The 26,548-nt window shown below is 43.6% G+C and overlaps 1 protein-coding gene across 3 annotated transcripts in view; it reads right to left on the bottom strand.

Annotated features, from left to right (window-relative positions):
* Positions 1–1,459: 1,459 nt before the first annotated feature.
* THTPA (thiamine triphosphatase) overlaps positions 1,460–26,548 on the bottom strand; it is a 68,637-nt gene continuing 43,548 nt past the window's right edge. Inside the window, exons 1-3 of one of the 3 annotated variants that reach the window (XM_077469186.1) lie at positions 21,902–22,022; positions 8,715–9,260; positions 1,460–1,687 (exon numbers count right to left, since the gene is read on the bottom strand). In XM_077469186.1, the coding sequence (XP_077325312.1) occupies positions 1,587–1,687; positions 8,715–9,260; positions 21,902–21,911 (657 nt within the window). In that variant the 5' untranslated portion in view covers positions 21,912–22,022 and the 3' untranslated portion in view covers positions 1,460–1,586. Of the gene's footprint in view, positions 1,688–8,714; positions 9,261–21,765; positions 21,882–21,901; positions 22,023–26,548 lie in introns of those variants that run through there. The other 2 variants (XM_077469203.1, XM_077469195.1) reach the window with 2 other exon arrangements.

Below are 26,548 nucleotides of genomic sequence, written 5' to 3'. Positions count from 1 at the left end.
TGGATTCTTTCCACGCACTGTTGTTTTTTTTTGGGTAAAGTTTAACTAGTTCCCACTTGCCATGGTGGATGAAGTTTTTTATGCTTTTTTCCCACCCCTCGTTTGGCACTGCTTGAGGACGTCCCAATGGCTAAGAGAGGAGCTGTGTCGGTCGTTGAATATAAGAGAAAATAGTATTTTTTGTACTCACTGTAAAATCCTTTTCTCTGTAATTCACTGACCGACACAGCACCCACCCCTCCTTTTTCTCTTTACGTTATACTGCTTGTTGACGTACTGATGACTGGATGGCAGGCTGGAGGGTTTCATAGTTAGTGAGGTTGAATAAAGACACCAGTCCATCCAGTTCAACCTGAGTGAGTGTCTACAATTGTCCCTATCCCTGTACATTGTACACTCACATTGGTACCTACCCTCAAGGAGCCCACAATCCAAGGTCCCCATTCATATACTAGGGCCAATTTTGGACAGAAGCCAATTCACCTACCTGCATGTCTTTGGATTGTGGGAGGAAACCAGAGTAACTGGAGGAAACCCACGCAGGCACAGGGAATTACAGAGAAAAAGATTTTACGGTGAGTACAAAAAATCCTATTTTTCAATGCGCACAGGGCAGCCCATTCGCTTGAATGGGCTGCCCAACACACCAAAGAAGCTCCTGCAGATTTTCAGGCAGTGAGCTTTGTGGGTTTTTATATCTTTGGTCCCCACAAAACTCACTGATCCCACTTATGCAGTACATTTCATTATTATTCTCCTTTGCACCTTCCTCTGCTTCTGCATCACATCACCCCCTCCTTACTGTTCACTCCCTCTCCAAGCAGGGGTGAACTTTGATTCTATTACCCTATGTACCCAAAGAGGGAAACACACCCATTTACAGCTGAGACACCTATACTCAGAACTAAATGACATTGCTAAGATTGCAAATGCATTTATAACTTCTACTACCACTTTCCCTATCTTCTCTCTTTCCATAAAAAGCAATGTTATTGTACTTTAGTTTTTTAGTTTTTTCTTATCTGTCACCTCTCCAGCTGCCCACCCAACCCCAGCAATTTTGCAACCAATCCAGCTTCTATATCCATAATCAGAGGGATATTATTACAATTATATTTCATATGCTGGATTACAGATTCTCTATAGCGTATGTTTGTATTTAGGCAGCCTTTTTGTTTAAGTCAGACATGATTGGTAGAACTAAAATTTGAGAGATGAACCGGTAAACAGAGTAATGAGACCTGGCACTGCTGCTTTATCTTGGCAGAACATCAACAGTCAGCTGACGTCGTTTTATTCTTGACTCTCAGGATTTGTTGGCCAAGGTGTGTCTACAGAGGTCTCTGATTGGCCCATAGACATGCTGTCATTTTTCAACCCATCCATAATTAGTCAGATCTGCTGACAATCATCCTTGTCTGTGGCCAGATTTAGTCATTAGTGGTTTTCTACACAAAGACCAAATCAATATTTTTATTATTACAATTATTATACAGGATTTATATAGCACCAGCAGTTTGTACAGAGCTTTATTGTCAGAAATTATTGGAGTGCACACACGGCTTCTTGCGTGGATCTTGCAAAGGTCAAATTACATGGGCCTCAATCAACTGCTTGTAATGTTCAATACGATTCAGTCGAAGAAATGTTGATACTTTCCCTTGGACTGCTGACTCCTGGAAAACACCTGGAAGAGTTAAGGGCATTACTGTTACTATACTATAAAATACACCTTCTGTAAAAAAGCAAAAACATTTTTTTAAAAGTAATTGCTTAAAGCCTTTTAAGTAATTGCCTTCAACTCTGGGCAGGTAAAAATAATTTAAAATGTCTCCCTCCTGGGCACACTAAAAGGATCTAGTGTGCTCGGGGCTGGTGCTACCACTAGGCAAAATAGGCAGCTGTCTAGGGTGCACTGCTGCCTAGGGTGCAGCCACAGCCAGTTGTTGCTTGGTTCAAACCCCCCCAGAGCATCCTGCCCAAATAGTCAGCGTATCTGCTGCCACAGCCATGACACTCAGCAACAGTGTAGGCTGTGCAGCAATCATAGCTGTCCCTGAATGAACGGCAGCTGACAGCATTTGGTTTCTAGGGCCGCCCATTTCCTAGCAACCAATCACATGCTTGCCCCTCCCCCATGCCTCGGCATTCAGAGGAAGTTCCTCCTTTAAACCTATCTGGTCCTGGTGTCTAGCCTTCCTGCTTCCACCTGTTCTGTAGTCGACTGCTGCAATGAGAAGGAATAGATCCCAATGTAAGCTAGTGTCTTCACAATTCTCCCCTTCCACTACCCCAACTATTCTCTTAAACCTCTCCACTCTCCTTACCCCACTCTGCTCTTCCCTTCTAACTTTGGGGACCCTATTGAAAGGGAATGGGCTCAAGGGACCGTGATGTAAGGGGGTTTTGGGGACCCTGCTGTAAGATCGCTTTAGGGACCCTGATGTAAGGAAGGCTCCAAGGACACTGATGTAAGGGGATCTGCCTTTGGGGATCCTGATGAAAGGGGGAATCTGATGTAAGGGGAAACCCTGGGGTCCCTGATTTATGGAGGGGGGACTCTAGAGACTCAGATGTAAGGGGGCTTTAGGGACCCTGATGTAAGGTCACTTTACGGACCCTAATGTAAGGTCGCTTTAGGGACCCTAATGTAAGGGGGGCAACTTTGAGTATCCTAATGAGAGAGGGACTCTGATGTGAGGGGAAGCTCTGGGGTCCCTGATTTAAGGAGGGAGGACTCTAGGAACCGTGATGTAAGGGGAAAACCCGGGGTCCCTGATTTAAGGAGGGGCGACTCTGTTGTAAGGGAGCTTTGGGGACCCTGAAGTAAGGTCGCTTTAGGGACCCTGATGTAAGGGGGGCTCTGGGGACCCTAATGTAAGGGGGGTAACTTTGGGGATCCTAATGAAAGGGGGACTCTGATGTGAGGGGAAACTCTGGGGTCCCTGATTTAAGGAGGGAGGACTCTAGGAACCGTGATGTAAGGGGAAACCCCGGGGTCCCTGATTTAAGGAGGGGCGACTCTGTTGTAAGGGAGCTTTGAGGACCCTGAAGTAAGGTCGCTTTAGGGACCCTGATGTAAGGGGGGCTCTGGGGACCCTAATGTAAGGGGGTAACTTTGGGGATCCTAATGAAAGGGGGACTCTGATGTGAGGGGGAACTCTGGGGTCCCTGATTTAAGGAGGGAGGACTCTAGGAAACCTGATGTAAGGGGAAACTCTGGGGACCCTGATTTAAAGAGAATGGCTCTGTGGAACCCTGATGTAAGGGGGGACTGGACTTTGAGATCCTAATGAATGTAGGATCTCTGATGGAAGGGCGAACACTGGGGAGCCTGATGTAAGGGGTGAACTCTGGGCACCCTGATTTAAGGACAGAGGACTCTTGGGACCCTGATGTAAGGGGGGGGGGGGTGACTCTGGGAACACTGATGTAAGGGGGAACTTTGGGGACCCTAATGAAGGGCATAAACTCTAATGTAAGGGGGTCAGACCCAGGGGGCCCAGGCCTAAAGCTGTTTAACCACTTTAACCCCAAAAGGATTTACCCTCTTCCTGACCAGAGCACTTTTTGCGATACTGCACTGCGACGCTTTGACTGAAAATTGCGCAGTCATGCGACGTTGCACCCAAACAAAATTGACGTCCTTTTTTTCCCACAAATAGAGCTTTCTTTTGGTGGTATTTGATCACCTCTGCGTTTTGTTTTTTTTGCGCTATAAACAAAAAAAGAGCGTAAATTTTGAAAAAAAAAAGCAATATTTTTTACTTTTTGCTATAATAAATATCCCGAAAAAATATATTAAAAAAACAATTTCTTTCTTAGTTTAGGCCGATGTGTATTCGTCTACATATTTTTCGTAAAAAATAAAAAATAAAAAATAAATCACAATAAGCGCATATTGATTGATTTGTGCAAAAGTTATAGCGTCTGCAAAATAGGGGATAGATTTATGGCATTTTTTTATTTTTATTTTTTATCAGTAATGGCGGTGATCTGCGATTTTTATTGTGATGGTGACATTATGGTAGACATATCAGACACTTTTGACACTGTTTTGGGACCATTGCCATTTAAACAGTGATCAGTGCTATAAAATGCACTGATTACTGTGTAAATGACACTGGCAGGGAAGGGGTTAAACACTAGGGGGTGATCAAGGGGTTAAGTGTGTCCTAGGGAGTGATTCTAACTGTGGAGGGGATTATCTCACTAGAACATGACAGAGATCACTGCTCCCAATGACAGGGAGCAGTAGATCTCTGTCATGTTGCTAGGCAGAACAGGGAAATGGTTTGTTTACAAATGCATCTCCCCATTCTGCTGCTCCGACACGGTTGCGGGCCCACAGCGGACATCGAGTCTGTAGGGACGGTCATGGTGTATGCAGCGGGGGCACGCTCACAATGCCGCGTTTTAAAGGGGACGTGCCTGTACGCCCATTTGCCCAGCCGTGCCGACATATATCATTGTGCGGTGGTGGGCATGTGGTTAAGGGGCCCCAAAACTTCTGATGGCTGCCCTGTTCCCTACACACTGCACTGACGTTCCACATACCGCTGCAGGATTGAATGATGTTAGCTGGAGACAAGGCTGTCTCCTGCAGACTTCAGCCAATCCAGGAATAAGAGGTATCCAGCCAATGAGTTATCGTGCTGTGCGCAACATCACTTCCTACTAGCTCCATGGTTAGTCTACACACGGAGTTAATGTTGGCAAGGAGGTGAGAAAGCATCCCCGCACAGACTGCATTTGCAACCTTTTTTTTGGGGGGTGGGGTATGTGAGTGCAAGTAGCTGGTCTTGCCTAGGGCACAAAATATTCTAGCACCAGGCCCTAAGTGTGCCTAGTGTATGTCTAGGGCAGTGGTCTCCAATCTTTGTAAACAAAGGGCCACTTTACTGTTGTTCAGTCCTTAGGGCTCAGTTACACCTGCTTCAACTTCAGCACACATTAAAGTGCCTACTGCTTCAACGTGCTTTTTTGATCTGTTTTTTTTCCTGACGGTCGAAAGTTTCCCGAGAACTTTTGTGTGACAGTGTATGCAAGCCAAGCATGAGTGGAATTCAGTCGGAAAAACCATCCAAGATTTTTCCAATGAAAACTCAGATCGTGTGTACACGTCATTAAGCCCCCGTTCACACCTCAGCGTTTTGTAGCTTGACGCTTGAAGCTCCAAAATGCTGGAGGAAAAAAAAAACAATTATTCTTTATGGAGATGGTTCACATCTCCACTCCAAGTCACCTGAAGTTTAAAAAAGTTCTGGAGCTTTTTTTGTAGTTTGAATTGGGCAGATTTGAGCGTTTGGGCCTGATTTTATTCCCATAGAAATGAATGAAAACGCCATAGTCACTTGTTTTTGTGTGCATTTGCACATTTTGTCATGCGCTTTTCCATGATTTTCTTCTCAAATTAAGAAAATTTTTTATTTTTTTAAAAATAAAATAGTAATAATATATGAATAAATCAATGTAAACTAAGTACACAAATAGCTAAAAATAATAAATACAATACATTTATAATATGTAATAATAAATAATAATTAAACCCAAGCCTTAAAATATATTAAATAAATTATTATTAATAATAATAATAAACACCCAAACCCGAACAAGAAAAAATAAATAATAAATGTATTTATTTTGTGTTAGGGTGTTTAGTTATTTATTATTATTTTATATTTTTAAGGGTTAGGGGTTAAGATTGGGGGTTAATTATTTATTTACTATTACTTAGTAATCATTTAATTTATTTAGGATTTACTTTTTATTTGTTTATTTATTTTACATGTATTTATTATTATTAGTAGTAGTAGTATTAACACCCTAAAAAAAAAAAAATCCTATGTCAGGAAGCTAGTTCAGATAATACTAATTCTCATACAGGTAATGCTACTTCTTCTGCAGCTACTGCTCATTCCCATACAGCTAATTCATGCAGGTGCACCAGCACACAGGCGGGCTGAAGCTAATATCCAGTGTGCACTGAAACATAGGCGCCTCCTGACCACCATGTTGTCTTACTGTGTATGACCCTGGCTCACCTTGGCTATGTCCCCCAACTGTGGCAGTCACCTGTTATGAAGCTACTGGCACCTGTGCTTCTTTAAACCTTGTCCCTCTGTCACCACATTCAGGGGTGCTCGAACCAAGGTACGTGACACCTAACCCTAACCTTAACTCTAACCCCTTACCTTAACAAAAAAAAATAATAATAATTGAATAATAATAAAAAAAAGATATAAAAGCTAATGGAAAAGCTAAAAAAGCTGAAATACCTATCAACAAATGATGCACCAGATAATAGTTTTCTCTATTGGCTAATAAAAAAACGCCAAAGCTCAAAAACACCGCATAGAAACTTGCAAGTTATGCATAAAAACAAAACGCTACGCTCAGGTGTGAATGCAGCCTAAGCGGGCCTGACTGTGGCCAGTGGGCGTGAAAAATAGTAATAGTAACCCATGTTTAGCATCACGGGGGCGAAGTAGTGTCCCATCATTGGTATCAGTGGGAGGAATAGTGCCCCATCGTTGGTGTCATTGGAAGGAATAGTGCCACAAGAGCTGTATAAAGGCAAGCAAAATGCCACAGTTTGGAGACCACTGGTCTAGAGGATAAACTAACACAGAGCAATACTTAACCTAATCCACAGTTCAGCATTTTTCCTTCCCACTGGTTTTTGTTGTGATAGTCCTCAAAAGCTGCCCCTCTTGGTGCAGGACTAGCTGCCAGGTCATCAGGATGGGACATGACTGCTGGTAGGAATGCCCATATTCCAGCACTAGAGAGAAAAATTCCAGACCACTGGCTGTTGCAGATTCATTGAGTAATGTTAATACTTGCTCTTTGTTACCCCGTCCACTGGAAAAAAAAAGCACTGGATTCTTTGATTGCAGAGGGTAGCACTTTTAATTACTTTTCCCGGAGTTAGGATTTAAATTTATAAGCTACTAAAATTTTAAATTAATGACAGTTTAGATATTTAAGGATTTAATGAAGGCTGAAAGCACAGTGTTGTCCAGAGAAGCATGATACAGTATACAATACTAGCTACAACAATTAGGAGGCAAAGCCCTCCACTACTACCAGTGCTATATTTGTTGCCCTGTTGTGCTTTAAAGAGACACTTGCACTTTATTTATTCAGGGCAAAGTGATCCACTTACTCACCTTGCCGGCGCTCCGCTGCAGTTCCATTCACTGCCTCAGCTGAAGAAAATATCCACTTCTTCCATTTATGGGGTGTGACCTCCTGCCAGTCAGTTCTTGGGTCTAGCAGCCAGACGTTAGGCCCGATCATTGTCAAATGCCTGGAAAAGTGGGATCACTGCTTTCCCTAGTGCAGGGATATGCAATTAGTGGACCTCCAGCTGTTGCAGAACTACAAGCCCCATGAAGCATAGCAAGACAGCCACAAGCATGACACCCAGAGGTAGAGGCATGATGAGACTGCAACAGATGGAGGTCCGCTAATTGCCTATCCCTGCCCTAGTGTATGACACTATATATTTTAGTGACAATCATGAAGGAAGAAGTAGCTAAGGAGTGCTAGAGAGGTGAGTATTAGGGGGTCGGGGAGAGGCCCTTTGCACAGACTTTCTTTGCCATGAATGGTAAGATGACAGATTATTTTTAAAGAGGAAGTTCAGACATACAGCTAAATACACAGAATTGTGCCTTCTGTTTGTATGCCCAAATTAATTTTTTGTTACAACACCGTGACACAGAATGCAGGGTCCACCTAAACTCCAGCTCCAATAATCTGGTAAAGAGAAAGTTGCAGCTTAAACTTTCCCCCAGTGCATTTTTTAATGCTTTGCATTGATGTGCATTTTTTTTTCCACAGCAAAAGCCAAAATACTTTTGGTTTTCCTTACATGTAGTGTGTGGTGCTGAATATAAATGTAGCCTGTTTTATTTTCACACCCAGCAAACATCAGGGCAGCATGTTGGTGTGACCCCTGATATTTATTACAATGAATTTCATTCAGCATGATATTATGGTGCGCTTACATTGAGCAGTGAAACCCAAAGGACATGGTGTGAATGGTATAAATACTTACCCTAAACCTTCTGTATTGCGGGGCATGATGTCACTATTTTTTGATGAGATTTCAGAGAACCAGTGAGTACCCCAAATTTTTTGCAAGACACCCCAGACCCCTGCTGGGGGAGGGGGTATGTTCATAATTTTTGGCATCCTCATTGTTCCCAGGAAGGACCAGGAGGTTATCCTTGCCTAGGCATCGTGGGCAGAAGGCGGGAGATAAATATGTATATACTGGATATACCAGTTTTGTGTACTAGCCCAATTCTTATCTCCAAAATATTGCCTATTCTGCCAATATAATGTACTAATTGTGAAAATACAGTAGTATAGTTATCAATTATTAAGAAAAAAAGTTTGCTATGTCTTTGCTTGCACTGATTTTATGGCTATTGTGTTTCAAGTATGGTGCATGTGGAAGATTGTGATATTGGAGGAAACATTGAGGGTAATTTTCCTTGTACTCTGATATGTGATGGTAAAGCTTTTGTATTCCTTTTTTTTTTTCTTGCACAGATGTTGATAAAACTTGAGTATATATATATATATATATATATATATATATATATATATATATATATATATATATATATATATATATATATATATATATAATATATAAATTGTGCCACCCCTTTGTTCTGGGACTCTTTTGATGTTCTTACCTAGCTTTTTGCAGATCTCTTCCACTTTTTGAAATGCATTTTGTACTTCCTCCTGCATTTGTACAATGACTTCCACTTCACCTACTGCAAAACCAAAGTCAGCCTCATCTAGGTCAACCACAGCCATGGTGCCTGAGCTTTCCTCCAGAGGCAGCTGGAAGCTGCGTCTGCGCGTCACGAAACTTGCAAACTCATTCAGGCAAAACGCTTCTATGCTGGGGGGAGTTGGGACACCCAGTACTTCACTAACTTTGCAGATAATTTTATCTTCTTCAGTCACCTCCAAGTATTGTGTGAAAGCTCCAATTAGTCCTCTAGCTCCTGGCTGTGGTGGGTGCTTTAGTTCCCAACTATCTCCCCTCTTTCGCAGCCAACAGTCGGAAAGCGTAAGCCGCAAATCTGGGCTATCATAGTAAGAGTCTCTAAATGTGATTTCCTTAAGCAGTTCAGCCCCTAGTGCATACAAGCTTTTCTCCACTTCTGGACCTGGAACAAACTTTCTTTCCACTTCAATAGACCCAGATAGATGTGACGAAGGTGCCATTTCTAGGAAAGAAAGAACAAAGTACGATGTTCAGCAAGATGAAATGATGCACAAGTGATTTGTGAAAGAGCCAGAACTGTGTGTACAAGCAAAGAAGGAACAAGGAACATATGATTATAAGGTCTGTACAGAAGCAAGCTGGTATGTGCCAATTTCTCAATCAAAACTTTGACGTATTTTTCTAAAGCATAAAAGCAAAAATGTTTCACATCCAATCATCACAAATTGTCTAATGTAGTCATCCTTGTTTATACTCTAAAAAATATTAAGACAAAGATGGTCTTGCATAGTATAAAATTGTACTTGTTTGTGACTTGTAATGGTGCAATATAAAACCTTTAAAGAATAGGTAAACCCAGCATTTCATATTGCTGATATGTGCCTGATGTATGAAAAAGTAATCTGTTCTCTTTGTATTGCTTCCCTTGTGTGAAATCACTGGTGTTCCTGCCAGTCCCTCTGGTTTTCATAATAAAAACTGACCATACTAGGCATGAGAGCACAGCGTGGTCAGTTTTCTAGCTGTGCTGAGAACCCTCTCCTCCAATGATCAGACTTGTCCTGACTTGCCCTCCTGCACAGCCATTCACTGGGATGATAAGTGTGCTGCTGTTTTTCCTCCCACAGCTCTCTATATCTCCTATGCAGCTGAGAACAGAGCTTATATGATCACTTATAAAATAAAAAAAAAGTGTCTATAATGTATATATGTATATATATATATATATATATATATATATATATATATATATATATATATATATATATATACACACAAATGTTTTGCCTTTCATTTCTGTTTTAAACTGATTGGGTTGTTTTACAAGGCAAGGGTTTACAAATACTTTAAGGCTGAAATCTGGACAGATATAAAAGACACACATTAATCATTAATACATCATTAAATGTATTATTTAGATGCAAGAGGTGTCTACATTTGTCATGGTATTAGCCTTCTACTGCCCCTGTTTAGCAAAACTAAAGCATGAGAGGAAGAAGCAATACAAGGAGCCAGTCAGTTCATGTGCTGACAAGGAGCATGCCGATTAAAAGGAGGAGCAATATGAAAGAGATGAGCTCATTGCTGTGCTTACTCTCCTTCCACTGTCCAGTCGAAAACTAGCACAGGTCCAGTATAACCTGGGGTCAGAGGAAGTTGGTTAAATAATACTGCCCATAAGACTGAGGATATCTAGCAGCAGAAACACCCCCTGTGATGAAGTCGGAAGTGACAAAACGCGTTGGGGAGTGGCTCCATGGCAACTAGAGACACTGGGTGGGAAACAAGCAGCGGCCGCCAGTAGTGAGACACAGAGACAGCACGTTATGTAATTTACATCATAAACTAATTGTTTTTAAAAATGTGAGCAGCTCTTTTATCTTTTCTTTCAATATTTTTATTCAAGTTTTTCCACTTAGAAATTACAATCTCAGTATTTGACATCATTAAGACACAGAGAGGCAGAAATCTTATAATAATACAACTCAAATAGCATAACAGTAACCGTAAGAAAAAAGGTAGGTCCGCATATGCATGGCTTAAAAGGTAGCTCAAAGAATAATTAGATCAACACATACCGGAATCAAGTGTTTATCTTGCTCTATATGAGAGCGGCATGGCAAGTACTGGGACCCCGCCATCCGGCCCTCAATTCCGGCTCCAGTACCATAATCAGTACAACCTAATAACCGTACTGTAATCAAAGGCACATATGCGACCAAAAACTCCCCCGGTAGAGAAGGGAAAAACCAAATGAGATAGCTATCATAGACTGAGATGAGTGAAAAAGAGTAGAGAGAGGAAAGAGAAGAAAAAGGATAGAAGAGATAGAAGAGGGGATGCACTCCGGCCCCAGGGGGGGCCCCCGGCCCTGGCGGGCCAGGTAGACCCATTAGACTGTAACCAGGTCCCTAATCCACGGACCCCACACTCTATTGAACCAAGCCATTCTATCAGTTAGTATTGCCGATAGACGTTCATTCACCATAATCCAGGACAGTTTTAAGTAAATAAAAGGGTATTACTGGTGACCTCCACGATTTAGCTATAGAGACCCTTGCCGCCACAAATATGAAAGCTATAAGCGTTCTCATTGGCTTCGATGCCCCCTCCACGGGGCGCCCCAGCAGCGTGTGCAGCGGCGACTTCCGAAGGTTCACTCGGGTCAAAGAGTATATAAAATTGTACGTGCGTATCCAGAACCTTCGCACCTTAGGGCATGACCACCATATATGATACATGGTCCCATCCGCATTGCAACCTCGAAAGCACCGCGGGGACGCCCCCGGAGCAAAAGCAGCCACTCGAGCTGGAACCATATACCACCTCAGTATCACCTTGTAGTTTGCTTCAATCAAAGAAGTATTAATAAGGGCTCTAGATGCACTTTGTACTACCTTATACCATTCTTCCATTCGCAAGGTACATTGCATATCTCTTTCCCATCTCTCCATATAAGGCAGCTTCTGAGAGGTCGGGAATAAGATATTGTATATCATGGAAATATGACCCTTGTGGTTGTCGTATGTCCTGCAGGCGATTTCCATTGGGGTACACGTAGTGAGGTCAGAAGTGCGACTTAATGTTGCCAGAAAGTGCGCTATCTGAGTATAGCGATAGAATTCTGACCTCGGGAGCTGATGTCTATCTTGTAATGATACTCGCGACAAGGCCCCTTTATGGTCGCATAGGTCAGCTATGCGCAGCAAACCTTTATTAGTCCACCATAAAAAATCTTGAGGCCGTAGACCCGGGGCAAACAGAGGATTATTAAGCAGAGGGGCTAACGGGGCATGCCTAGATCTGAAGGCGTGGGTGGTTGCCAGTCTATCCCACAAATTTAGAGAGTAGGACAGGGTCGGGCACATCACCTTAGGCCTGTCTTTTGCTTTCATCCAGATTAAATGGCTAATCTCTGTTCTAGGGAATTGGGAGGATTCCAACAGCATCCAGAGTGGTTTGTCTTGGCGTGTATGGAACCGAATTAACTGTGATAACAATGCTGCCTGATGGTATTTAAACAGATCCGGCATGCCCAGGCCACCCCTCGCTTTGGGTGTGTACATTGTTTGTCTGTTCACCCTAGGTCTACCATGTCCCCATACATAATCTAATAATTTTGCTTGAAATTTCAGGAGCTCCCGCCTATCAATAGAAATCGGGAGAGTCCTGAATAGGTAAAGCACTTTTGGAAGAACCATCATCTTAACGGAGCACAACCTGCCAAACCATGACGGGGGGCTATTCGACCAACGTTTAAGATCTGCAGTTATTTTGTTAAACAGTGGAGGGAAATTAAGTTTGTAGAGCGTGGTCAGAGTAGGGGTCAGCACAATACCAAAATAGGGCAAGGACTTGTCTTGCCATTGAAAGGGGAAGGAACTCCGTACTGCTCGGACAATATGGGGTTGTAAGGACACGTTAAGTGCTTGGGATTTAGAGTGATTTACCCTTAAACCTGTAAATGATGTGAACTGTTGTAATACCACATGGAGATTGGGCAGGGAAGTAACTGGAGAGGAGAGGAGCAATAATATATCATCCGCAAACAGTGCGCATTTGTGTTACCGACCCCCACTCATGACTCCTAATATATCCGGATGTTCATGGATCTTGATAGCCAGTGGCTCCAGGGCCAAGATAAATAAAAGGGGAGACAGAGGACACCCCTGGCGGGTCCCTCTGTGTATATGAATGTTTGGTGAGTGATGGCCTTTAATTACTAGTGTCGCCGTGGGGGCTTCGTAAATCATTTTAAGTGTAGTCAAGAAGCTGGGCCCGAAACCGTATTTGCTCAAAATGAAGAATAAGTAATCCCATGACAAGGAATCGAACACTTTATGCAGGTCGAGGGAGACCAGTAATGCGCCCCTCTGTCCCCCCCCATCCCAACCCAAGTTCAAAGCGGAGATAATGTCAATGATACGTCTAGTCTGGTCTGGGGCCTGTCTAGTGGGGACAAACCCCGACTGGTCTGGATGAATGTATTCCGCCAAGAATCCATTCAGTCGTGTGGCCATTATCTTTGTCAGCAATTTGAGATCTACATTAATCAAAGATATGGGGCGATAGTTCGTGCAGTCACCGTGGTCTTTGTTCGGTTTCGGTATAACATGTATATAAGCGCGATTCTCGTGTGGAGGTAGAGGGGATCCCCTTCGCAGGTCATTGTAAAAAGAGCAGAGATGAGGGGTCAGAATCTCTCTAAACTTGCGGTAATAATGGCCCGAGAGGCCATCAGGGCCTGGAGATTTTGACGGATTCAAGGATTTGATGGCCGCCGCAATTTCTCTCTCAGTAAACTCTGCCTCCATCAGCTCTGCGTGATCTTTAGACAATGTGGGGAGTTGTAAATCCCGCAAGAATGTTCCCGCCTCCTGCGCCTCAAATTCCTTGGGAGGTTCGTACAGCTTAGAATAGAATGCATGAAATTCTTCTATTATGAGCTGCGGGTTTTGGGAGGTGTGGCCATTCCGTAATCTCAGTTTAGGAGGTGCTGGGTTAAAAGGTCTAGGATTAAGTTTCCTGGCTAGTAGAGTGTTAGGTTTATCCCCGAGGGAGTAAAGCCGATGCCTATTCCATCGGACGTACTTTTCCGCTTTAGTCGTGAGGCTCAGATTCAAGCCAATCGCGCCGCGTCTATCTGAGTCCTGAGGTCGATTTGTGGGTTTTGTTTTTGTGCCCGGGTCAAGTCTAGTAGTTCCTTCTCCTGCTGCTGTATCACCTTATCCCGTTCTCTTTTGCTTCTAGCAGATAACTGTATCAGTGTCCCCCGAATCGTGGCCTTGTGGGCCGCCCACACCATGGAAGGGGAGGTGTCTGAATAGGGGTTGTCTTGAAAGTATTGACGCAATGTATTTTCTATGTCAGCGACAAGGAGTGGATCATTCAAAAGGGACTCGTTTAATCTCCATGCCGACGAACGTGGCTTGGCCCATAAACCTGTTAGAGTTGCTTGAACCAGAGAATGGTCAGACCATGCTACTGGGATAATTTTAGACCCCGATACCTGCGGTGATAGAGGGGACAGAGTAAACAAGTGGTCGATACGGGAGTAAGTTTTGTGCACCGAAGAGTAAAAGGTATATTCCCTAGTGGAGGGGTGGACGTTCCGCCATAGATCAATAAGGTCATAGCTATGCAGTAAGCGTGCTATTTCGCAACTTTGTTTGCTCTTTTATCTTTTAAATATATTTTTGGTGGTTTGGTTACTATGCCATTGGACGTTTTCTTTTTTTCTCCCACATGATACCTGACACACTTTGTTCTGTAGAATGATTACCTGATATATGCCCTGGAGTTGATTGAGTCAACTAAAAAGCTGTTTTACCAACCATGAGAATGGGAGGCATTTGAAGTTGGTGAGTTTTCATGTGAAAGGGAGAGGGATCACTGTATGCATGCAAAGAGGTGTTTGGAAGCAGTGGAGGTTTATATAAAGGACTGCACTGAATTTTTTTTTTCGTTAAAGAGCAGTGGCACATGTGTGTACTATCACAAGAAACAACAGTGGGTGAGTTTTTTTTATGTGGACTCATTTTGAGATCATTATAGAAACCTTTTTTTTTTTGGCATTTTCACAGCGCTACTTGTAAAGTGAATCGCTGTAACTTTATATGTTTGTATGTAGAAAGAAAATACAGTGAAGGAATTCTCTGAAACAAAGGTGAACATTGCAGCAAAAGTGTTTTTTTTTCCCGCTTTTAATGCACTATTCATTTTTATATTGTTATATTTTGGCTGGGGATCTGCTTTAACTACTTGCCGACGGAGCATAGCCAAATGACGGCTACAGTATGATCGGCTTATTCTTGGAGGGCGTACAATGATGTCAGCCCAGAATCGCGCTTCCCACGCACACCCGGGAATGTCCGTGACCGTCTGGTCCTCAAAACCCGGTGCTTCAGGGATTGGGGTAAACGAAGAATGACAGCAGCTCTTTACCATGTGATTCCTCCGTTGTTGGACAGAGCAATCACTGGTCAACAAACCGTCGCATGTCTGGTTCAGCTCTCCTTCCGGTTCTGGTTCTTCCTCTCCTCACACGCTGTATACACAGATCAGTACAGTGTGTGAGAAGAGGAGGGAGACCGCAGCAGTGCTAACCCGTGCCTCGTCTGTTCCTCATTCATGCCCATCTGGGCCTCATCCATGCCCATATGTGCCTCATCCGTGTCACATCAGTGCATATTCTGTGCCTCATCCGAGGTCATTCATGCCAAATCAATGCTCATTGCATGTTGGGCCTCTGTATGTGGCCAGGCTGTGTAAAAGTCTCACACATGTGGTATAGCCATACTTAGGAGGTGTAGCAGAATGTGTTTTGAGGTGTAGTTGCAAGTATGCATATGTTGTGTGTGAGAAATGAATTGATAATATGACAATTTTGTTAAAAAAATAATAATCTTAATGTTCTAAAGAATTGTGGGGAAAAAAAATTAGAACTTCAAAAAACTCACCATGCCTCTTACTAAATACCTTGAACTGTATGCTTTCCAAAAAGGGGTCATTTGGGGGGCATTTGTACTTTCCTGGCTTGTTAGGCCTGGTTCACACCTATGCATTTTTTAGTGCGTAATCAGTTTTGCAGAAACACACTACAGTCCATTTAACATGGTTTCCTATGGATGTACTTCACATCTATGCATTTTATGGCAAGTGCCAGGGTCTTTTTTCTGGTTTTTGATTCCATATACTTCAATGGATCAAAAATGTGTATTGAAAAACGCAAAATGCATTCGGAATATGCAAACTGCAACCTGCATAGGTGTGAACCAGGCCTCTGTGTCTCAAGAAATAAGATAAGGCTGTCAGTACATCAGGTGTGATCAATATTCAGTGGTTGCCACCATAGCTTGTAGACTCTAACTGTCACAAAGACCACATAATATATACTTATTTGGGTTATTTTTTACCAAAGATATGTAGCAGTATAACTTTTGGCCAAATTTTTTAAAGAAAAATTGCTAATTTGCAAAATGTTATAAATGTCACACATGGCTGCTGAATTATTTTCAGAAAGGATCTCTGCTTAAAAGAGTTGTAGAGGCAAAAGATTTTTTATCTTAATGTATTCTATGCATTAAGATAAAAAACCTTTTGTGTGTAACAGGTCCCCCAGCACCCTCTAACACCCTGAGCCCCTTCTCTAACCAGCAATGTTCACAATTCCCTCGGCCGTCTGGGACTATCCTTCTGATAGGTGTCATTGGCTCCCGGCGGCTGTCAATCAATGTTTAGTTAGCCAATCAGAGAAGAGAGTAAGTGGGGCTGGGTTGGAGCTCTGTGTCTGAATGGATATACAGAGCTCTGACTCGGGTGTCCCCATAGCAAGCTGCTGGTTTATGGGGGCACTCGTCAGGAGGGAGGGGCCAGAAGCAGCAAGGAGAGACCTGAGAAGAGGGTTCAGACAAGTATAACAGGTTTATTTTTTTTAAATCAAGACTTTACAATCACTTTAATCATGTACACGTTTCACTCAATTGTACATGGTTATGTGGTGGAAGAACTTTGCAGATACATCTGGCACCTGTCTCATCAGAGGGGAAAACGATAGTGATAAATCAAAAAAGTCCAACTGGGATAGTGATAGAGATACAGTAGATCAGTTGGGAAGTCTCTGGAAACCTAAGGACATGACCGTCCTACTTTGAATGGTCAAATCAACTGGATTAGCAGGATCCACTTGTTCAGCAAGGGATCTCTCTGCTGAGTAGGTGGGTGACAGGTCCGTGTCCATCTTGCTATGCAGAGCGGACACAGCCCGCTCTTGTCTATGAGGCAATCAGATTGAAACAAACCACCTGCCCATTTCTAGCCAATGCCATCGATCTGATCCACCAGTCGGATGGGGAATAGGTCCCCCATCTGTCTGTTTTTGGCAGACAGAATCGGATTGGATGACAGCGGGTGTCAGCACACATTTTCCCGCTAACATCCATCGGTTCATAGAAGAGACTGGAGAACTGACAGGCGGACCTGATCGGATCGCCTATGTGAAATGGGCCTAAGGGTATGTTTACTTTGGACCTGTATTAGCAATACCCTTTTGTGCATAATTTCTGGGTTTATAGAACACCATTTGAAAGCTTGGGTAAAGCACAATTTTATTTTAGAAAGACTGGCTACTTATACAGTAGATACATATGTAGCACCCTCTACCTTAGGTAGGTGTTAGAGGTGAGATTTTTGTGAGTACAGGTAAAATTAAACAGGTCTGTTTGTTTTGATCTGTGTGGGCTGGGAGTGGCCTAGAGTAGCAGCAGGTGACTCGCATGCAGCATAATTTCTCTGTCACCTCCCTCTGGTTTCTACAGGATTCTAGAATAGAGGTGGGGAAGAGGATTGGAGTGCCATTAGGTGTTTCAGGGAGCCCTGACCAATCCCTAACTAGGATTGGCAGGGGGGCAGGCCTCCTTGAAATACTCAAGGTTAGCCCTGCTGGGGAGGAGTTGTCAGGTGGAAGAAGCTGGAGATGGAGCACTAGGTTGCTGGGCCCTTTGAGGTACTCCCCAGTCTGGGGGAGGGGGGGTGGCCTTGGGCTTTGTGGGGTTCAGGTGCAAGTCGGAGCCTTTTGGAGTAACAAAGGAGGATCTGGACAGGAGGCACAGAGAGGGCCGAGAAAGACAATAGGAGCTAGTGTTGCCGTAAAAGTCTCTGTTAGGGATCCAACATAGTGGAACCAAGAGGGTTGGCGAGTGACTGGCACAGTTGGGAGAGCTGGGGAGGCATGGGAGTGTGCAATCTGGGATGGATGTAGAGCTAGCAGGAGAGACTGTGATGTCATGGGCAGTGGAGTTGGGCTGCTGCAGCCAGGAGGGCTAGCAGGGCCTGAAGAGGACTGACTGGGAGCAGTAGTCCACCCAAGTCCAGCTAGCACTAAAAGGCTTTCCTATTTTTGTTGCTATATTAAAAAGGGGCCCGCGGTCCCTGCCTGCAAATAGCAATTGCTAAGGCCTGACAGAGTCAGAGTTGGGCCTTCCATGTGCTAGCTGTACCAGGAAGCAAGTATTGTACAGAAGAGAGAAACAGTCTGCAAATAAGCATTGTGCTGGAGGAGGATGGAGCTCTAGAAGAGTAAATAAAGGTTCTTACTGATCATTCTATTGATTCTACTATTCTTTCTGGGCATCCCATGATTTCCCTTACCCTATCCAAGTTCAAAATCCCTCAATAAAATACAAAACAAACATACGGACTGTTCATTGTCTCTAAGGTGAATGGGAAGTTAATGCCGGGCTGGGCAGAGGTGACAGGTGGGACCACAGTATCCAGCAGCCCCTACGGGGGTACTGCTGCACACATTAGGTACATTGAGATTGAATACTCTGATAAATTCCAGGGCAATATATGGACACCATATAACAGGGGGTAATTAAGGAATGGGATTGTAATTAATATGGCCTAAAGCTGTATTAAACCCCAATGCAAGACATTTATTATATAGGCAAATTACCAATTCTTAGATTGGATGGCTGCATTGATTTTCTTTGTTAGGCTTTTTTATCCTTTATTTTCACTTGGTGATTTGGCCAGTAAGTATGTTGTTCATCAACTGAACAAGCTGTCCTGCAGATGTAGCAGTTAGAAGGTAGAGACAAACTATATAACACTGACGCTTGGTTCACTTATATGCGGTGCCAGAATGCAGTGAATCCTGTGTGTTTCCTGCACCACGGCGTTCATGTGAACTTTAGGGGATGTCAGTGTTAAGTCAACGACACCCGAAAATGGTTCGCAAAACACGCAATGCGATTGACAGAATCAAGTTGCTTTGGTGTGAACACCCATGCGATCCGATAACAGTGGGGGGGGGGGGGGGGGGGATAAAGGGTCCTGCACTTTTTTTTGTGTGGATTTGGTGCAATTTGAGCCAATACAAATGAATGTCCAAAATTCCCAATTTTTGCTGCTATGGTCAGACTTTCTGTTAGAAGGCGGCTATGTTTGTTCTCTATGGTCCCACTGTAGGTAGGAACCTAAGCCACCGTCTCTTGCTCACTCCCAGGATAGATGGGGACTATAAACTATGGTATGTTTAGTGTGCATAAAGCAGTGTACTGCTCATTCCAAACAAACAGGCCTGAGTGGGAAAAGGAGAGGTTTGGGATCTCTTTGAGGAGGTTGCAAGGAGCCAAAAAACACAGACAATTGATAAAAAAATAGATTACGGCGTCATTAAGTAGTGGATGTGTATGGATTATTTTTGGATACTGTTTAGTGTCACTTTAAGGCTGGCAATAGACTGCCAGGGGGCTGGTCAAAAAAACAAAGATTCGAGGTGGATGGAAAAATCTTCACTGCTGTTATTGTATTCTGACAGCAGGACTCTGTAATCCAATTAGACAGAAGTCGATCATTGGAATGACCATAGATGGATTGAAATTCAGCTGGTCTCTGCTGAACCTGACAAATTTTGTTCCATCTATGGGCAGCTTAGGTCTGCTATTTATCAAGAACGGCATCTTATGGATTGTTCTGGGTAGTTAAGCCGCCTATATAAGAGCTGGAGCATACACCTTCAGGCTAGGTTCACATCTATGCAGGTTGCGGTCGATGCGTTTTCCTGCACGTTTTTTCAATATGCGTATTTATGCGTTTTGCTTTTTTTGGGGGGATAATAGGAAAGTATGACAGTTTTGTTCGTGTAGTGTGAATTTACACTTTCTGGCACCTAAGTAGCATCAAAGTCGCATCAGTAGGGTTGGGGTTAAATGTTAGGGTCAGTGTTAAGGGCTAGATTTAAATGTTAGGGTTAGTGTTAAGGGCTAGGTTTAAATGTTAGGATTAGTATTAAGGGCTAGGTTTAAATGTTAGGGTTAGTGTTAAGGGCTAGGGTTAAATGTTAGGGTTAGTGTCAAGGGCTAGGTTTAAATGTTAGGGTTAGTGTTAAGGGCTAGGGTTAAATGTTAGGGTTAGTGTCAAGGGCTAGGTTTAAATGTTAGGGTTAGTGTTGAGGGCTAGGCTTAAATGTTAGGGTTAGTGTTGAGGGCTAGGGTTAAATGTTAGGGTTAGTGTTGAGGGCTAGGGTTAAATGTGAGGGTTAGTGTCAAGGGCTAGGTTTAAATGTTAGGGTTAGTGTTGAGGGCTAGGCTTAAATGTTAGGGTTAGTGTTGAGGGCTAGGGTTAAATGTTAGGGTTAGTGTTGAGGGCTAGGGTTAAATGTGAGGGTTAGTGTTGAGGGCTAGGGTTAAATGTGAGGGTTAGTGTTGAGGGCTAGGGTTAAATGTGAGGGTTAGTGTTTAGGGCTAGGGTTAAATGTTAGGGTTAGTGTTAAGGGCTAGGTTTAAATGTTAGGGTTAGTGTTGAGGCCGGAGGTTAAATGTGAGGGTTAGTGTTGAGGGCTAGGGTTAAATGTGAGGGTTAGTGTTGAGGCCGGAGGTTAAATGTGAGGGTTAGTGTTGAGGGCTAGGGTTAAATGTGAGGGTTAGTGTTGAGGGCTAGGGTTAAATGTGAGGGTTAGTGTTGGGGGCTAGGGTTAAATGTTATGGTTAGTGTTGGGGGTTAGGTTTAAATGTTAGGGTTAGGTTTAAATGTTAGGGTTAGTGTTAAGGGCTAGGGTTAAATGTTAGGGTTAGTGGTAATTGGGTTACAATACTAACCCTAACAGTTGCATCTAAACCTATCTCTAACATTTAACCCTAGCCCTTAATCCCAACTCTAACATTTAACCCAAACCCAAGCCCTTAACCCTAACACTAATATTTAAACCTAACCCTTAAGCCTTATTCTAGCCCTTAACCTACCAATGAGATTTTGGACACAACGGTTCCTGTAGTACTTTGATGCGACTTTGATGCTGCTCGAGTACAAGAGAGTGTAAAGTCGTATCAAATTACATGAACAGAACTGTTATATTTTCCTGTTAGCCAAAAAAAAAAAAAAAAAAAAAAAAGCAAAAGGCATCAAAAATGTAACACTTGCGTTTTTGGTGCAGGTCCATTGAAGTCTATTACAAGCAAAATGCAATCTGCTGTGGCAAAAAAATCTATGACCCTTTCCAAAAAAACACGACGACTCAAAATGCATAGATGTGAACTAGATCAATAGGAAACCATGGTAAATGGACTATAGTGTGTTTCTGCAAAACGCACAAAAACAAATGCGTGTGAACAAAGGGTCAGTGGGAAGTTTAATCAGCAGTGGCAGCTCCCTTACATTTATCCCAACAGATTTCATGTAAAGTGAGCAGGACAAAGTTACTTCTGGACCAGGCATTAATGCTATAGAGGTGTGCTCTGCCTGACAGCTCAGCAAAGCCAGCCATTGGCAGCATCAAATGCTGGGTGACCATCTCAGTTGTGATCGGCAGCTATTGTGACAAATTGGGTTTTAAAACAATGGCAATAATTCTATATATATTTCAGAAGAACATGATTTTTGATTGGTTGCTGTGGGCTGTTCTGCATTATAAGGAAATCTATAGTGTAAATAGATTTAATATTTTGAATAAAATATAACCTTCTGTTGCAATATCATTTTTTTTTCTTAATCAACCCACCGCTTACATTTCAATTACACCGTTCCTTTAAAAATCCCATCTCCCATCTGCAAATAGAGGATAAGAAAAACAAGTATATAGCCTCTCCAATACACAGCTATCTTCATCTTTGTAATACATCCCTGTTTATTTATAATTCAAACCTGAATTCATAATGCAGGAAAGCTGCAGTCAGAGCACGTTGCCCCCGGATAAAGCTGTGTGTTCATTTGTTGGGGGAGGGGAATGCTTCAGCAATGCTCCACTTGGCTGAGTCAGCCAGAGACTTCCCCGTAGTGCAGTGTATGATGGGATATGTAGTTCCCAGCAGCAAACATACACATAGGCTTTGGCAGAGGTTAAAACTGCGATTACCAGACTCCTGTGCAAAGAACGATGAAACGTGCAGGGGAATTGCCATTTAAAGGAAAAGGCCTTTTGCCTGAGACCGTGTAATTAGAATCTACAAATAAAAACACTTTCAGGCAAAGCATGGCTGTAGTTTATCACATATAAAAACCATTGTTTTACCATAACTCTGTTTTTTTATTCATAAGAAATAACAGGATGCTCCACCAAGATGAGTACACTTGTAACAGTGTACACATGTAGATGGGTCCCTAGCCATTCAAAGCAGCCATCTCTCTGTTAGGGGGTCAATCAACTACAGACCACGCGGACTAGCACTGCCTGCTAAATTGTGTACAGATGGCAGGTCTAAAACCTTCTACTACACCATCCCCCTGGTCCACCATAACACCCACCCATAAGTTGTCAAGAGTACTCATGTCATAGGGCTCTCTGTTATTCTGTGGTTCCAGGTCAGGGTTTTGACGGTCCAGCCAAACATCTGGGGTCCTTGGAGACGAAGTCACCTGGAGCATGCTTCGTAGAGAGGTCTTCTCTTAACCACCAGGAGGGGAGACTTCTTCCCCTGCCCACCACCAATCCACACCCAACTAGGTTTACACTGTGGACCTTGTATCCAGGACTCTGTCCACCAGCACCCGTGGAATGTATTATGAGTTACACCGCTCCAGCCACCAACGGCCTAACTGTGTATTAGCCCACCTTTCACACTTCCACTCATCCACTTGAATAACATCACACCAACCAGAAGCAAAGTCCAATATCTTTACTTGCAATAAAGAGGACAACTTTCAAATATTGCCAAGGCAATAAAGGCACTTTAAATTTCCATCCAGCAAGCTCCTGGTAAAGCATCAAGTTCTTGTTTTCTTTAGATCAGTACTGCAAGTCTAACAAGTGGGGGGACCAAACACATTTTATTTACCTGTCTGCTACATCCTAAAGCTGGCCATACCTCTCCAAGGTATTCAATACTCCCCCTCCTAGGCTCCACCCACAGTATATCAGGGATCCTGCCAGAGGGGGTCATATCCTCTAAAAGGAGGGGCCTTTTGCTAGTGAATAAGAACCGCTTCCCACACACACATATGTTCAGTATCCAAATAAGGAAAATGAACCTGAATCAATATAAGCATGCCTAGGACTCCGAGACAGGATCTGTATACACATCCTATTGTCTATTTATTATATATATATATATATATATATATAGATATCTATATATATATTTAATATATAAATCCTGTATACATATAATAATAATATATATATATATATATATATATATATATATGTATTATTATTATTATACGTATACAGGATTTATATAGCGCCAAAAGTTTGCACACTGCTTTACAACATATAACCAGAGTTTTGCTGTTACATTTTACCCCTTGTAATACATTTCCATTATTTATGTTGTATGCAACACCAATCACATCATGGACTTCGGTATACTTTTTCACATATTTTATAATTTGGTCCAGCTACTGTTGTGATTTATATACCTATTCCAGGCTACTAATAACAGCCAAGAGGGTGACACTCTTTTCCCTATTAGGGTTCATGTACACAGGCTGTTTGGCCCATGGACATCAAATCCTGACATTTTCAGGTACCTGGAAGGCACAGGTGCAGCGTCGAGGCCCTTCTGCATATTAAACCTATGACAGGCTGAATTACATGCTGGCTGTACGCTGTACTGGGTGCTACTCGTGGTTAGGGACGTATGCCCAGAACAGAGGTCCAGAGGAGTTATGATTTATATCCAACCAATACGTGTTCTTTTAGTTTTGCATAGAGTGGGAAAGGATTCAGACTGCTGTCAGGGTTTCACTATTGTCCTGGGCTCCGTTAGCAAGGTTTCCTTTTTCCTACTGGCCCAGTGACGTCCAGCAGGATAACGTGCCAGCTCATGCCCGCGGGAGCATGCAGCAATCAGTGGTGCTCTGTCTCACTCTGACCAGGAAGTGCCGGTAAACGGCTTTCCTCGGTTGGCGCTGACAGGGAGAGCCAATTGGTGGCTTTCCCTGTCAGGGGGGGGGGTCTGTGGTGATAATCAGCACATTGATTATCAGCACAGCCCCATCAGATGTGCCACAAACCATGCCAATCAATGCCCATCAGCTGCCAGTCAGTGCCCCATCAGAAACGCCAGTGCCCACAACAGTGGCAATCGGTGCCAATCATTGCCCATCAATAAAACCTGTCAGTACCTCATCATCAGTGCCATCTATTAGTGTCCATCAGTGCTGCATATCAGTGGCCCCGATCGGTGCCCATTAATTCTACATATCAGTGCCACCTCATTAGTGCCAGTCAGTGAAGGAGAAAACAAAATTTTATAACAGAGACAAAGAAAAAAAAATGTTTTCAAAAATTTCGGTCATTTTTTAGTTTGTTTAGCAAAAAATAAAAACCACAGAGGTGATCAAATACCACCAAAAGAAAGCTCTATTTGAGAGAAGAAAATTATAAAAATTTTGTTTGGGTACAGTGTTACATGACTGCACAATTGTCATTCAAAGTGCAACAGCGCTAAAAGCTAAAAATTGTCCTGGGCAGGAAGGGGGGAAAGTGCCCGGTATCGAAGCAGTTAAGCTTATAATCTACCAGACCACCCAAATCCTTCTCCATTGACTCCCCCAGCTGTTCTCTTCCTAGTGTGTATGATGCGGGCATGTTTCCAGACCCTAAGTGCATAACTTTACATTTATCAACATTAAACCTCATCTGCCACATACTGTAGTTGCCAAATTAAATGGTGCATTTAGGTCAGCTTGTGGGTTGGAGACATCCTGTAAGGACGTTATTCCACTGCATAGCTTGGTGTCATCCGCAAAGACTGAAATAGTACTTTTAATCTCAGATGTACACTGCAGCTGGTAAACGGACCTTTAGGAGTAGTTGGGCGTTTTATTTCAGCAGCCCCTGAACGCTCCTCAATGTTATCTTATGGGTACATGTACACTCAGGCGTTTATAGTAGTTTTGCAGTTGAGGTTGTTAACATTTTTGTGAAAGCACAAAAGTTCAGGGTGATAGTTTAGTTTGAGAGAGAGAGATATTTGTCTGCATTGTGAGCCTTTGGGAGGGTCTACTGAGGTTATCTATAAAAAAAAAAGTGATCCCCTATACTGTATAACCCCCCCCCCCCCCCCATACAGGAAGTACTTCAGTTTTTAGGGATGCACCGAATGGGTTTTTTGGTGCCGAAACCGATACCGAAAATGAAAAATACACTAGGCCGAAAACCGAAACCGATACCGAAACAGCACCGATACCGAAAATGACTGTTTTTAAAAAATATTTTTATACAGGAGGTGGTCAGAGACTGGGGACATGGTACAGGAGGTGGTCAGAGACTGGGGACATGGTACAGGAGGTGGTCAGAGACTGGGGACACGGTACAGGAGATGGTCAGAGACTGGGGACACGGTATAGGAGATGGTCAGAGACTGGGGACACGGTACAGGAGATGGTCAGAGACTGGGGACATGGTACAGGAGATGGTCAGAGACTGGGGACACGGTACAGGAGGTGGTCAGAGACTGGGGACACGGTACAGGAGGTGGTCAGAGACTGGGGACGTGGTACAGGAGATGGTCAGAGACTGGGGACGTGGTACAGGAGATGGTCAGAGACTGGGGACGTGGTACAGGAGATGGTCAGAGACTGGGGACGTGGTACAGGAGATTGTCAGAGACTGGGGACGTGGTACAGGAGATGGTCAGAGACTGGGGACGTGGTACAGGAGATGGTCAGAGACTGGGGACGTGATACAGGAGATGGTCAGAGACAGAGGACGTGGTACAGGAGATGGTCAGAGACTGGGGACATGGTACAGGAGATGGTCAGAGACAGACGACGTGGTACAGGAGGCATCCCCCATTGCAGGCCAGTGTGCCCCATTGCAGGCCAGTGTGCCCCATTGCAGCCAGTGTGCCCCATTGTAGCCAGTGTGCCCCATTGTAGCCAGTGTGTCCCCTTTTGCAGCCTGTGTGTCCCCTTTTGCAGCCTGTGTGTCCCCTTTTGCAGCCTGTGTGTCCCCTTTTGTTGCAGCCTGTGTAGGGAAGAGAGCCGCCTCCGCCGCCTGTTTGATCACAGCGCCGGGAACATCACAGCTTTCATTTCAATAGCTGTGTGTTCCCGACCGTCACACGCAGCCCCTCCCCCTTTGATAGACAGATCATCCGTCCAATCCTGCGGATGATCTGTCTATCTAAGTGCCCGGACAAGGGGGAGGGGCTGCGTGTGACGGCGCGCGGTCGGGAACACACAGCTATTGAAATGAAAGCTGTGATGTTCCCGGCGCTGTGATCAAACAAGCGGCGGAGGCGGCTCTCCTGCGCTATACACCCCGCATGATGGGCGTCACCAGGGGGCGGGGGCGGAGCCACGCCCCCACCCAGGCCACGCCCCATTTTCGGCTCCATTATCGGC

This window comes from Lithobates pipiens, unplaced genomic scaffold (assembly GCF_037356315.1).
Source record: "Lithobates pipiens isolate NorthernLeopardFrog02 unplaced genomic scaffold, aLitPip1_a1.2 Scaffold_11, whole genome shotgun sequence".
Classification (NCBI taxonomy): Eukaryota; Metazoa; Chordata; class Amphibia; order Anura; family Ranidae; genus Lithobates; species Lithobates pipiens.
This window is presented reverse-complemented; position numbering and strand designations above follow the sequence as displayed.